We start from the raw sequence: 15471 nt of genomic DNA on the forward strand, positions 1-15471 counted from the left end.
TTCGGGCTGGACTGTTCCCATGAGGCACAGGGTCAAGGCTGATTTGCATATGGTCATGTCTGAACTGGGGTGGCTTGGTGAGCAAAATAATGATGGATTAAACCCAGATCTGTGACTGGGGGTGAATGTTTTGCCATTGTGCAACATTAGTCCATCATCTTGTGTGTTTTGCTGTTCACCCTAAGTGGAAAGGGTATGCCCAGACGTGGGTCCTGTGCTCACTACGCCACTGGAGTCAAGCTATCCTGGCTGAAGACGGCTGATAACCAGTAACCGGCCCTAGGATGCTTGATTCCGGTCCAGGGAAGACATGGCTTGGTAGTTCGGGCTGGACTGTTCCCATGAGGCACAGGGTCAAGGCTGATTTGCATATGGCCATGTCTGAACTGGGGTGGCTTGGTGAGCAAAATAATGATGGATTAAACCCAGATCTGTGACTGGGGGTGAATGTTTTGCCATTGTGCAACATTCAGTCCATCATCTTGTGTGTTTTGCTGTTCACCCTAAGTGGGAAGGGTATGCCCAGACGTGGGTCCCGTGCTCACTACGCCACTGGAGTCAAGCTATCCTGGCTGAAGACGGCTGATAGCCAGAAACCGGTCCTAGGATGCTTGATTCCGGTCCAGGGAAGACATGCCTTGGTAGTCCGGGCTGGACTGTTCCCATGAGGCACAGGGTCAAGGCTGATTTGCATATGGCCATGTCTGAACTGGGGTGGGTTGGTGAGCAAAATAATGATGGATTAAACCCAGATCTATGACTGGGGGTGAATGTTTCGCCATTGTGCAACATTCAGTCCATCATCTTGTGTATTTTGCTGTTCACCCTAAGTGGGAAGGGTATGCCCAGACGTGGGTCCTGTGCTCACTACGCCACTGGAGTCAAGCTATCCTGGCTGAAGACGGGTGATAGCCAGAAACCGGTCCTAGGATGCTTGATTCCAGTCCAGGGAAGACATGGCTTGGTAGTTCGGGCTGGACTGTTCCCATGAGGCACAGGGTCAAGGCTGATTTGCATATGGCCATGTCCGAACTGGGGTGGCTTGGTGAGCAAAATAATGATGGATTAAACCTAGATCTGTGACTGGGGGTGCAAAGAGCCATGTCTGAACTGGGGTGGCTTGGTGAGCAAAATAATGATGGATTAAACCCAGATCTGTGACTGGGGGTGAATGTTTTGCCATTGTGCAACATTCAGTCCATCATCTTGTGTGTTTTACTTCTCTATGATGTCCCTTCTCCTAAAGCACACTTTTTTATCAAGCAACATTGTCTAAAGTGTGCAACACGAGTGGTAAATAAGGTGGAGTAAAGTTGTGAAATGGTACCCAGGTTAGTCAATCCACTTTAATTTCTTATACAAAGTACTTTTCAGAATATTATCAGATGGAGTTACAAATATTGACTCTTAAAGGTTGCCATTAACTGCTGCTTATCTTTCCAGAAAGAAAGCAATATCAACATACTACAATATAGTAAAAGCTTTTTAGGCACCTAGAAATATGTTTCTACACTGGAAGGAAAAGGGGAACTGGTGATTATGCTAGTTCACGAACAATTCCTCATCATTAGCGTCAGTAAAATTTCTTCTAAATATGTGTGGTTGTAGAAAGTCTTAAATTATTGGAAGATGTTATAGTCTCTGAAACAACCTGGGCAAAATATGATGTGTTACCATTTAGAGCGCATTTTGGAAATACCGTTTATTTATATTGGTGATATATTTGCATTCTAAAATATGTATTCCTCCTCGGAGTCAAGAAAAAATATTTACCCTAGCAAAAAAAAAAAAAAAAATATGGCAAGAATACATACCCATAAAGTTATTGTGATATTTAAGTTATATATTCACATGACGTCAGGGGTAGAATGTAGTGACATCCTAATGATGTCAAGTGGTGGAATGTAGGACTTGTGAGTGAGCAGTTGGGAGAGTGAAGAGGACAGCTGAATTGACAGGTTGGCTGAGGGTATTACCCTGTACTTGGTTATTATAGAATAAATCTCTTCTTGGAAACCTTTCGTTTGGTGTCACCTGGTGTCACAATTATCAACTGCTGGAATTCTTAAAGGCAGTAAGATGAAATCTAGGGTATCACAAACAAAGTCATGAAATAAAGAGCCACCATTGTAACGATCTGTGAGATATCAAATAGTTACACATCTACTCGAAGGTATAAGGTCAACTTTTCATTTCACAAAACCAAAAGGGCAATATACATTACCTGAGCACCTTTCATGATCCTCTTAGCTTTTGTATTTAGATAGTAATCTCCCCACAGTGTCTTCAAAAGCACTGAAGCCTTGATGCCAATCTTTTGGCTATAAAGCTCTGCAAACTGGTCAATGCTACAAAAAATAGATAAGTCATTCTTAGATTAGACACACAATTATGTATGTATGTATATATAAATATATATTTCAACATGTGTAATATATAATATTTTATTTGAGGCAATTGACACCAAAAGCCTAGCATCATCCTGTAAGGTACTGATTAACACCATGTGCGTCCTTCATCAAACTGATTTGCAATGTTTATATCTAATTAAATGTAACTTTTTGGAATCATTTTTGTCCATTTCCAGTCAGTTTCTATACTGTGAGAAAATTGATCATTAATTGGGATGGATAGTAGTCCACAACAAGTAATAACGTCACTATTCTTGTGAGGTCCAGTAAAGTTTCAGTAATTTAAACCTTACCTCAATCTCTGGTAGCTATGGCACATAGCAAACAGGCGTAAGAAAATGTGTAAAGCACTTTGAAGTACCAAAGCAGTTAAAACGTCTAAAAATACAATAGAGTAAAAAACCGGTTCCAATTTATAAAGATAGGGAATATTTTAAAGAACAAAATGACACAAAAACAACAAAGATCAAATGAGGGGAACGAAGATATACATTTTTAAAATTTTCGAGCCAGATAGTGCTATGTCCCACCTAAGTTCTAGGTTCTCTACAGTTTCAAACTCTGTTTTCCCTCATCTTATGTATGATCATTCCTAGTGCTCAACACCTAGGAGCAATTGTCTACCTCGTACAAAGTGACTTCAACCCTATCTCTGTCAGGCTGATGCGGAAAACTTACGTGCAAGGTATGATGCCTCTTCCCACTCTATCAAATCAGCCTCCCTAAATCCCACTCATCTAGTTAACTATAATAAAACAAGCATTTACAATGCAACGGTTTCGCCTTTGGAAAAGTTAGAGCTATTGGCAATGTAAATGACAATGCCATTTATTTATCTGTTTTCAAAACCAACACATAAATACAAATGTCATTTACAATGCCAATAGCTCAAACTTTTCCAAAGGCGAAACCGTTGCATTGTAAATGCTTGTTTTTTTTGGCTGTTTGTGACTGATTTATCGCGGGCTGGGTCTGATTTTAGAGTTGATTTACCTTATATGAAACATGCAGTCTGCAACAAGCTTAAACGCATGCAGTTTTCACACCTTGCAAACACTTGTACAAATTTTTTTTGGGTCACTCTTTTAGCTTTGAAATTCACTTACAGGGTGACTTTTGTTTGTGGCCCAGGCATATTGAATGTCCCAGTCCGAGCCTGAACAGCGACATGGTCATTGACAGTGACACCGGGGACGCGACGCGAGTACTTATGCTGCCATTTTAGGTCAGATGCCCAACAAGCCCAACGTTTTGGATGCACACGAAGCATCGTCAGTACGTCCTGAACATGGAAACTGCAGTCCCTTCTGCGGCAGGGGCGGTGGTTCACATATAAAGCCTCATCCTTCGAGCCTTTTGCCCCCGTGCTTTGTAAATGCGCAGTAAAGGCACACAGGGAGCCTCCTTGCAAGAGTAGCGACATGGTAAGCCAGGTGTTCTGAGCAGCTACCCCCCAGCTCTGCTATTATCGGACACGGCGCGGTATGTTGCATGATCGGTGCGCACCTGAACCCTTCGGTGCGCCCCTGGCACAGACCACGCCTCGCCCCGTCGCTGCTCGCCCCTGGCACACACCACACCTGGCCCCTTGGCAGCTGTCCCTGGCACCCGAACCCCCGCAGCTTACCTGGGCCGCGCTTGATGGAGTGGATCATTTCCGCGGGTGACACAGGCGCCTCCGGGACCACCGGAGGCGCGTTCAGGATCCCGAGGGCCTCACGCGAAGAGGGGCAGATAAGGAGCCATGCACCGCCAGTCCCAGGCCAGAGTCGTCGTCTTCACTGTGCAGCACTCTGGACCTGCGGACGCTGCCGTCCCTTCTCGAGACACTCACCCGGAAGTGACAGGAGAGCGCTCTACTCCCACAGCCTCGGCTCAGGGTGAAGCCAGGGCTGGGAAAACAGGTTCAAAGCCGAGCAGAAGCCGAAGTGTGCCCGTTCACGTGCGGTGTCAGGCAGTTGGGGGCTTCTTGTGTGAGGAAAGTGGGAGGGGAAACAGAAGGTCATGTTCAGCAACTTAGTAAGGGGCTCAATGTCCGTAACAGCTGCAAAGAGGGAAGGACGGTCGGGCATCTCTGTATTTTTGCGCGGCCCGGTAAATGACGTCACGGGAGTGTCCCCCAATCACAGCGCGGCCCGGGACAAAGGGGCGGGGCTTAAAAAAAGCCCGAGAAACGCCCCCGAATCGCGTTTTCCCCGAGAAAGCGTGATTGACAGCCTCTGTCTCCCAATGGCTAGCCTCCATTTATGGAGCTAGCCAATGAGAGACAGAGGCGGGTCATCGATCCGACATAGAACTCAAAAGGTTTTTAAGCGCATGCGCACTACGTGCGCACTTGCAGGCAAAACCTAAACAGACTACGGAATATTTCATAGACAAGGACAAAACGTCAGACCTACTCAACAAAGTCCTTGCCCATCTGGAACATAATTCCTATTCTAATCAAACACCAGGATACACCTTAAACCAAAACAGTCACTTCAGTGTTACACTGTAGGATCTGTAACTGAAAATCAGCAGTGAATCACAAACTGGAAACTAGGGACACAATGTCACACTACAACTTTGAACTACTAGACCTGGTTTATCGATGGATCTTACAACATAATGGATCTTCTGTGCCTTCCTTACGATTCTACAAAATTCAGCTGTCAATCACTTTGCCTCGTTCCTTTGTGGTAATTATCTGATTCACCCCGAGACCAACCCAAATGAAAGGATCTATATTAGACTTAATAATATCCAAAAGAGACCTTCTTTAAGTAGAAAAGCCCATACTGGTAGATTGGTCTGGCCATTCTCTTATCCCTTATTCTCTGCTGCTCACATGTTCTGTGACTTTGGGCAACCGAAAAGGGAGATAACTTAGTTTCCCAACACCAAGAATAAGTTTATTGTAAGAAATGTGATTATTATTTGAGGTGGTGTCAGGGTGAACCCTAAACGTCATTAAATTAACCTGAGCTTCACCCGTAGTAGCTATGGTACAGATCAGATAGTGTAAAGTATTTATGCAGTACTAAAACAGTAATTTTTTTTATTTAAATTTATTTATTGTTCAGGTCATAGCATATAACAATTATAAATCATACATTTAGCACATTACTGTGAAGATATTACAGAATTCAAATAAACATCAGCACATGAATAACAAAAAAAAGCATAATTTCAAATCACCATCTCCATGTGTTGTAGCATGGGCTGCCAAATGTTGATACTGAATTGTTTTTTCCTCAGCGATTTAATACGATACAAACTAAATTCAAGAAACACATAATAAAACTTGGCTCGCCACATTTCATATGTTGGCGCCTCTGGTTGCAGCCACATCGAAGCAACACTTAGTCGAGCAACAGCCAAAGCCATAAAAATAACATATCGAAATGGAAAGCCAGTCTACGTGGGTTCCCTGTCCTCACCCACACCTAATAGCATCATCTCTCTGGAGATAGAGACATCAACCCTCGTTAACATATCGAAATGGAAAGCCAGTCTACGTGGGTTCCCTGTCCTCACCCACACCTAATAGCATCATCTCTCTGGAGATAGAGACATCAACCCTCGTTACTTGCAATAGAAATTGTGCAATACATGAAAAAAAGTGTCTTAACGCACTACAATCAAAAAATATATGTACAATGTCTGCTTTCTCCGACTGGCACCTGAAACATTTCCCATCATAAGGTCCACCCCACTTCATAATTTTAGCAGGTGTGTGATATAAATTAAACAGAGTTTTGTAGTGTTGGGTACATAAATTTACCATCAGTATAACATTGCTAGCCATTTTTATTGACTCTTGCACATATAAGCCAGAATTACCAAGTCTATCCCTCCACTTCTCTTCATGCATCTCAATATCATCCCGCTGAGTTGCCAGTAATATATCATACAGAGCCCTAATCTTAGCCCTTTTAATCAGAGCTTCTAACAGTTCATTAGTTGAGATAGACAAATGTCCACAATGTTTATAAATAAAATCCCAACTTGTAAATATTTAAAGAAATCATTCTTGGCTATTTTAGATAGTTCGGCTAGCTCTGAAAAAGAAAAAATTACCCCAGCACTGTACATATCCCATAGACGTCGCATCCCCTTGTCCCTCCAAATCGTCATCTTTGTATCCCAAAATATCGAAGGGAATATTCCTGTGGAGTCAAAAGGCGTGTAATAGCAAATCCGATTTATTGATATAATTTTGCGCATCCACTTCCACGCCTTATATACAGCAAGTACAGTTTTGAATCGTGTTCTTTTAAAATAACTAGGCTAAAAAAACTTAAACAAAACCTCACTCGCCTGGGCCCCTAGCAACATCTGATAAATATTAGGGGATTCAAACGGCCTTATTTCACCCCCTACAATCAAGTGCTGCATATTCTGCAGGAAACAGGCCAGGTAGTAAAAAGCAAAATTCTAGCATCATATATTTTGAAGCACGTCGAGCTTTCTTCCAGCCCCAAATAAATCTGTCTGCAACAGATTGCAGCTGCATTAATTGTGCATGTGTCAGCTCGAGCGGTACCGTCCGGAAGTAATAAATTGCCCTGGGGAGTATGCACATCTTTAAAACATTACAATGCCCTACCATTGACAAATGAAGACAATCAACCTTTATCAGTTGTCTCCTAGCTGACTCTAGTATATCGGCCCAGTTCACATCAACTATCTCTTGGAGTGACAGCCTAATTTTTATCCCCAAATACCTTGCTTCTGGTGTAAACACGAACCTCACCAGGGCACAGCCCCTCAGTACAAACGACCTGGGTTTTCGAAATGTTTAGCTTATATCTAGTAACTTCCCCAAACTGCTGGGTCTGATGCTCAATCTCCCTTAATGCTTGCTCTGGATCAGATGTTACGACCGCTATATCGTCAGCATAAGCAAAAACACGCGCTTGATACTGTTCCGATACCATTGACTGTATACCATTGGTGGTCTCCAATATTTGCAGCAATGGGTTGATGTAAATGGCAAAGAGTAAGGGCGAACATGGGCATCCGTGCCAGGTGCCCCTAGTTATATATAAAAAAGATGACTCCTGCCCCATTGTACAAATCTCGGCCCGCGGGTGTTTATACATTGTCTGTAATGCTAACAAAAATTGGGGACCAAATCCCATCTTGCGCATTGTAGCCCATAATAACACCCATGATACACGGTCAAATGATTTTTCAGCATCTAAAACAATTATACCTATATGTTTTTGCAATGTAGTGGCATAATCCAGCAGCGCTATAACCCAATGTAAATGATTAACGTACTCCTGCCAGGCAGGAAACCATGTTGGTGCCGAGACACCAGCAATGGGATGACTTGCACTAGCCGAGTTGCTAATATTTTTAATACACCTTGCCATCAGCATTTATTAATGATATGGGTCTGTATGACCCCGGAAGTCTGGAGGGCTTATCCTTCTTCTTAAAAATCACTATATTAGCATTGTCCCAAGATGGTAGGGGATTCCCACATTGAGCTTCTATAAAAGTGGCAAGCATATCCTCCTTTATAATAGGAAAAAGCATCCGATAAACCTCCAAAGGAAGTTTGTCCGGTCCAGCGGCTTTCCCTAGCGCTAAACCATCTACTGCTGTCTGAAGTTCTTGCATAGAAATTGGAGCTTCCAGCTCTTCCCTTTCAACCGGCCCTAGCTCAGATAAATCAAATTTACGAAGGTACTGCTTGATCTGGCCCTGCTCAATAGGATCTTGAGTATATAATTCTTTATAGTACGAGTAAATTACCTCCATTATGCCTTCCACAGTCTCAGCTGTACCACCTCTACCATCCTCCAAAATTTCAATTCGTTGAGATGCCTGCCTGCCACGCAGTCTTTGAGATAGGCATCTACCAGTTGTTTCTCCATATTCATATCTTTCTGCCTTATATATATCTTAAACTGGGCAGCTCTCTCTTGACTCCAAACCCTGTTAGTCCTGGCCTTGCTACAGGCGACCTTGGTTTGCGCTGCTTTACTATCCATATTTGTACTAACCGCTAATATAAGTTCACGCTCAGCCTTCCTCAAATCCTCAAGTTAACCCACCATTTGTACTTTCTGATGTTTCCGCTTAGCCCAACCATAACTAAGTGTTTCACCCCTTAAACCCGCTTTCAAAGAATCCCAAATCATTGGTTGGGCAGCAGATCCTCTATTACTTTCCAAGAACCGTGTAGCCCATAATCGAATATGACATATATATTCCTCATCGCTTACAAGTTTTTTGCTAAATGTGAAGGATCGCTGCTCCCTCTGAATCTTAAAGCAAGCCAGATCCATAACCACGGGTCCATGATCAGAAGTATTACGGGGCATTACCTGCATCCTTGCACCCACGGTTAAAAATCGAGGTAGAAAAATGTAGTCCAACCAAACAAACTTATTGTGTGGAGATAAAAAGAATGTATACCCTGGATCACCATGATTCACTGCCGTCCACCCATCCACAAGACCATGATGCTGTAACAGCTGATATAGAGCCCTAAATACGTTCGGCTTACGACCTTTGTACTCAGCAAAGTGGGGTTCCCACGTCTGTGAATCCCCATGTATATTAAAATCCCCAAATAATTTCAAAGGGGTCCCCAACAGTGCTAGCTCAACATTCAAAAACTCCAAGATCTCGGCTTCATCTAAGTTTGATCCATACACTGTAAAAATTGTAGTCTTGATGTCCCCTAAAATACACTCAATAATAGCCCATCTCCCTAGATTGTCCACCCTCTCTCTACCCGTACCTATTACACCCCGACGCGCTAAAATTGCTACCCCCTATTCATGATAGATTGTCTAGATGTTGATAATAATGTAAATCCCAGCTCAGATAATATCTTACGGTTGAACCAAGGAATATGCGTTTCTTGTAAGCAAAGAATGTCAGGATTAATTAACAGCAACTCAGCGATGTCGCGTTTCCTCTTGAGAACATTGTTCAGCCCACTGACATTAAATGAACATATACGCAGACTCCTATCTGCCAGAGTATTTATATCTCTGGCCATTAACACACATTGAGAAATACAAATATACACTAAAATTCCTACAGCACATAATATGAACTGACTTTTTACCCTTTTTATCCTTTAGCAAATGCCCACCCAACCCTTTACACCGCAAGTGTCCCTCTACAACCCCCTCCCCCACCCAGCAAATCCCCCCCCCCCCACCCTGCACGTGACCCTCCCCCTTCAAAGAGGCCTTAGGGCCAATCGCCCTTGTGATGCTCGGTGAATGGCTCACTTGGTACTCGGCCCTCCCGCGAACTTGAATATTCACGGCTAGAGACATCAAAAGAAAGTTAGCACAAATAGCAACAAAAAAAAAGCATATCATTGCATACAAAGTCCATAGCTTTATACTGATCCTCAACCCAGAGAGTGAAGGTATTCTTTAGCTGCAACTTCAGGTGTAAAGAACCGTGTCTGTCTTTTATTGACAGTCTTTAAAGTAGCCGGTTGAAGTAGAAATACTTGCAGGCCTTTTGTTTGGAACGGGGCGATTAACTGCCGCAGTTGCCATCTCTTTTCCACTGTAGAGTGGCAGTAATCAGGTCTCACAAAGAATTGCGTCCCTTTATCAGTTCTCTTCTTATCTGGTCTAGCCAGATCGTACAATGCCTGCAGAGCCAGGAAGTTAATCAGGGAAATCAATATGGCCCGCGGCTGTTGCACCGCTTGCCCACTCCTTGCTGGCCGTTGTCGAAATGGAAATCTATGCACCCGTTGAATTTCATGCGCCCACTTCCATTCTTTCAACTCAGGAAGTGCTTTTTTCTCAAACAGCTCAGCTACGAATTTGCGGATATCATGCCCCTCAAGTCCTTCTGGGACCCCAAGAATACGTAAGTTATTACGGCGCAGACGATTTTCTAAATCAGCTAGCTTGTCGTGCACATCCTCCTTATGCGGTTTTATGTCTGCAACTGCATCTTTGTGGGTCGCCATCTGGTCTTCTAGCGATGATATGCGGGCCTCGGATTCCGCCATCCTGTCGGTAAAGTCTTTGCATGTTTTGGCCAACCGTCTGACTGTATTCTGTAATTTCCTACATGCGGTGTGCGTTTTTAAATGCTCCGCACGTGCTTCCAGCCTGTGCTCAGAAATTGATTTATATATTTCTTCCAGCGATACTTGAGTTGGTACTTCCACTGCCAGACCCCCACTTGCTTGAGCAGATAGGTCCAATCCCTCTAGCACCTGCTCCCCACTAGAGAGATCCCAATCGGGTGATTCTGTGGTTGCTAGGCCAGTAATACCTTCCCTATCTTTCTTCCAAACCGTGAGTGCCTCTACAGATACACCCCCGAAAGAAGTGTTCTTGCTGTGGCTGTCATCCATGATAGTTGGGGTAATGTCTCCAGACCCTTCTTCCTGTGATTGCAAATCTCCTTCCAGATCAGACCCTTCTGAATGTTCTGAAAGCGAATAAAACTCACTATCTTTCCTGCTTATAAGTTTGTTCGCATCTTCACTAGTAATGCCATTGGCATCATCCGTTAAAATGCATTCTTTAACAATATTAACCACAGGCTGGGATGTTTCATCATGCACTAACGGTCCTTGTCTCTTCTCAAAAGGTACATCAGTCACTTCGCTTCCCTCTAACTGGGCATCAAGATTACAGGATTTAACAGAGGGTGTCACAAGCTTTTTTACCAGCAACATCTGGAACATCGGGGATATCTTAGGAGTTCCATGTACCAAGCCTTTGCTCTGCCCGGTACTTTCCAAGTCCTCTGCACCAAGCATTTCTTTTGACATTTTGGCTGCAAGTGCTGCACGTGCTCCTACCACACCTTCCCCAGTAGCTCTTGTTTTTCCTCCACGACCAACCTTGGGTGCCATAATCAACGCCCAATAATATCCCAGAGCAAGCCAAAGGTATAACACACACCAACTGGGTGTTCAAAATTAATGAAGTTAATGAACTCCAGCAGAAAGTATCCAATAATAAATTGCCTTTACAGCCTATAGCACACGCACTCACTAGAGAAGTCTCGGCTGTTCTTTCAAAATCCACCAGCTGCAACTTCGCATCCAGCAGCAGCGTCAATGTTGCCGGTAATTTCCAGGTAATTATCATAGTGTCACTCTGTACCCAATATTGTAGCACGGCTACTGCCTTTCCCCAAACCAGCAAAGATGAAGGATGAAAATAAGGCGCTACTGCTCTCCGCTACTCAGCATGCAATGAGTTGGGCTTCCCAAGCCCGCCCACGAGTTTCTCCGCAGCTCCGCCGGCACCAAGCCTGCTCAGGTGCGCTGTAATTCAAACGCTACACCCTAGCTGTCGTTCCCAGCCGCCGCCGCGCTTCGTTCGTTTGTGGACACAGCGGCTCTCCCTCTCGCAGAGAACAGAGTCAGTACTTCAAAACGGGCAGCAATGAAAGCTTCAAAAGGAAATCCAGCCGCATTCATGGCAATATCACAGCTGCCATTGTCGCCACTGCGCCAACATCTCCGTAAGTAAAAACGGGAGAGTCAAGTTAGAGAGGAGCCCCTCACACACACGTCCGCCATGTGGACGCCATCTTGCCTCTCAAACCCAGAGATCTCTCAGAACTAAAACAGTAATAAAGTCAAAATGCAAAACAAAAACAACCCCAAACCGAAGAAAAAGTTACTTACCTTCAGTAATGATATATCTGTGAGAGATATAGATTAATTATGGATTCCTCACTTTAGAATTACCCCCAGATGTCAGACTGGATCCGGAGAGGTTTTCTTCAGCAGTACCCCTGGGCGTCGAAAGGTGTCGTCGGTCGACTCCGCTTTCGTTGTTTGTGTTGTGGTCACCGGAATGACGCTGCGGTATCTACTTAGACGCCGCCCTCACGAGCTGACGTCAATTCTTTACACAACATTCCACACCAAAAGCACAGAGCCATGCAATGCACTGACCACTGGTGCACAAACCTAGGGCCCTGAAAGTGAGTCCCTTACCGCCGCTCGCAGGCGCAGGATACTGGGTGCTTTTAACTTTATCTTTACTGCATTTCTCCTACAGAGCAACGGACTAACGGAGGCTGAATCCTGCACACTTTCCAACTGAGGGGTAGAGAACTATTATGAAGCCGGTTCGGGACTGCGAGGACCAGCGGGCCTTGGGTGACATCATTGGCCACAGCTGGGGCCTCTTCCCGCTCCCTCCTCCCTCCTCCCTCTCCTACATAACGCCTCGCGGCCCCCGCTTCGCGGGAGCCGCTCGCAGGCACAGGATACTGGGCGCTTTTAACTTTATCTTTACTGCATTTCTCCTACGGACCAATGGACTAACGGAGTCTGAATCCTGCACACTTTCCAACTGAGGGGTAGAGAACTATTGTGAAGCCGGTTCGGGACTGCGAGGACCAGCGGGCCTTGGGTGACATCATTGGCCACAGCTGGGGCCTCTTCCCGCTCCCCTCCTCTTAACTATTTTAGCAACGCCCACACCCGCGCACGCGGGACGTGCACGGGACGAAGTCCGGGGCGAAGCCCGGGCAAAGGGCGGGCAGTCTACGGCCGTCCAAGGCCGAACAAGGCAGGGCAGGGCCACCCTATTTGGTTTTCCGTGGCAATATCAGTACATATAATATATAAATTGATCAGGGAGAATTGCTATTATGGCCTTACGCTCAGGGAAAAACAGACAGGTTACTGTGAAAACTAATGCTGGTCTAGTTACGGGTACCCTGGATCAGTTCTTTGCAAGGACGACTAGAATATTAGAGTAGAATATTAGAGAAGGAAATAGCACTAACTGAAAAACTTTATCAATTGATCTTTTGACTGGTAAACGGTCATCCTTAGGCACGATAGGGTATGCTGCAACACCTGCCCGTGAAAATGACTTGGCCCCTTTGGTAGTTACTAGCCCTGTTAATCGTCTTTTAGAGGAGGGGTCAGTCGGCCTGAACAGTGGCACTGTATCGAGCCTAATTGCTTTTGGTTCTCTTTCTAGCGAACAATCACATAGAACATCAACCCCTATCTTATCTACCCCTCCGGTTTCTGTTTCCCTGTTAGAGCTAGTATCCGACCAAGTAACGGTCGGTGGTACACAAGATAGCTCTGTGATTCCTAAATCTAAGAAAAAGAAGAGAGGGGGTAGACATAGAAAAAAGAGTGGCCCTACAACAAATAGATTATCCAAAACCCCAGAGTTGTCAGTAGAGCCTAAATCTGATAATACAGTTTTACCAATAAATGTTTCATCCCACAATCAACAGACTCTTAACGAAGAACTTCTTGCCAAGATGGAAATATTGGTGAGATCATTAGTATTGCCCCTGATTACTCGAACAAAGATAATTCAAGAAAAACTTGACCAGTTAGAGTCAGTTGTCAAAGGGAATACGTTAAAAATGGATATCCTGATTAGTGGTATGAAAGTTAATGAAGCTAGATCCCATTCTGCCGTTCCATCAGTCAAGGTTAAGTCCACTAAAGTGGCTCATTCAGTGAATAAGGTTATAGATAAGAACGTACAACCTCTTATAGTGGAGAATGGAGCGGTAAATAGGAAACCTACAGGTCCAATAGTTCCCCCAAAAAAGGTTTTAATTTCTAAGCAAGGGTTGAGACAGTCTCCTAACAAATCATCCCAGGCTAGCAAGCAAGGGCTGAGACAGTCTCCCAATAAATTACCCCAGGCTAGGTACGTAATAAAAAATAAGTCCCCATGTATAAATCTTCCCCTGGAATCAAATCTCTATACTATCATCTCAACAGGGGTGCCAGAGTTAAAGTCAGAATCTTCAGAAACAGATAGGGAACTTAGGAATAAGGTCATTTTCTGGCTTAGTAGGAATAGGCGATTACCCCCGGGTTGTAACACGGAGATTCTTGGTGTGAGGAGGGTGGCCTGGCAAGGTTACAGCACTAAGGATCTCGAGGGGGACTGTATAATTGTCAACCTCAGAGATCCTTGGGCTGTTGAACATATTCGAAGGAAACCACGGTTTGGCAGTTTAGGTGATGTTCAATCAATAGGCCTACATTATTTTTACCCTCAACTTGATTTGGGCCTGGCCTGTATGTCACATGACCCTGCTAGGGGTAGACCCTATGGCTTTGACAGGTTGGAGGGGGTTTCGCACTTTCTTCCATTAAAAAATAGGTTTGAGCCATTCATGGGAATGGAGGGTGTGGATTGACTTAGGAGAGATTCTAACGTCAACAAGGGGCATAAGGAATCTATGGTTAACTTTATTATTAACAGCCCTAGGAAGAAAAGACGAGATGAAGTAGTAGGACCTAGGGCTAAGCGGGATAATAACCTAAGTCGATCGTCTACCCCGCCCACTGCTCATATAGCATTTTCTTCCCAGAGGGAAGGAAGGGATGCTCAAAGAGAAAAGGTACCCCTGGTTAATGAAAAGTTTAGTAATCATAATACTGTAAATTTTAAACCATCATCTCGGGATGTCCAAACTAACAATATAGGAATAAATGAGGGAAAGTGTGACATCTCGTACTCAAATCCCTCAGACCCTTTGGGCAAGGGAGACAATCAGGTAGGGGGCTGCTTGTTTCGCCTAATTTCTTGGAACATAGCTGGTTTGTCAAGGAGGTTGGAGGATCCAGTATGGGTAAAATTTATTGAATCCTTCGATATTCTATGTTTACAAGAAACTTGGTCTAGAGTCAACCACAGTCTGGATGGTTACTATATGTTTAATGTACATGCTGAATCCTCAAGGGCAGGAAGAGCTAAAGGTGGTCTCATCACAGCATTCTCGGTTAAACATAACCAACTAAAAATTGCCATATTGGTGGATTCCCTATGGTATCAAATGTTTTTGATTAAGGATCTATTTACAGTACCTTTGCTTTTAATAAATTGGAATTATAACATATTTGATGTAAATGATACCTTGGTCATTGATAAACTACAGGAAGAGATTGTAAAAGTGTCTAATATGGTTTTCCCCCTTTTTATTATTTGGTTAGGTGATTTTAATTGTGTTCTGTGTGAGTTTAGTGGGACCAGAGTGTGTGGTCTGATAGATTCGGGTGATCAACCCCTGGCCCACTTCACACACTCAAAACAGGGGGATGCACTAAATAACATAGTTT

At 44.1% G+C, this 15471-nt stretch overlaps 1 protein-coding gene across 6 annotated transcripts in view; it reads right to left on the reverse strand.

The window, feature by feature from the left end:
* Positions 1-15471, reverse strand: part of EFL1 (elongation factor like GTPase 1) — a 1213944-nt gene that overhangs the window by 1053400 nt on the left and 145073 nt on the right. For all 6 annotated transcript variants that reach the window (XM_078684725.1, XM_078684721.1, XM_078684722.1 and 3 more), the window contains one exon: positions 2225-2348. In XM_078684725.1, the coding sequence (XP_078540851.1) occupies positions 2225-2348 (124 nt within the window). The remainder of the gene's footprint in view (positions 1-2224; positions 2349-15471) is intronic.

This window comes from Lissotriton helveticus, chromosome 3_2, assembly GCF_964261635.1.
Source record: "Lissotriton helveticus chromosome 3_2, aLisHel1.1, whole genome shotgun sequence".
NCBI lineage: Eukaryota > Metazoa > Chordata > Amphibia > Caudata > Salamandridae > Lissotriton > Lissotriton helveticus.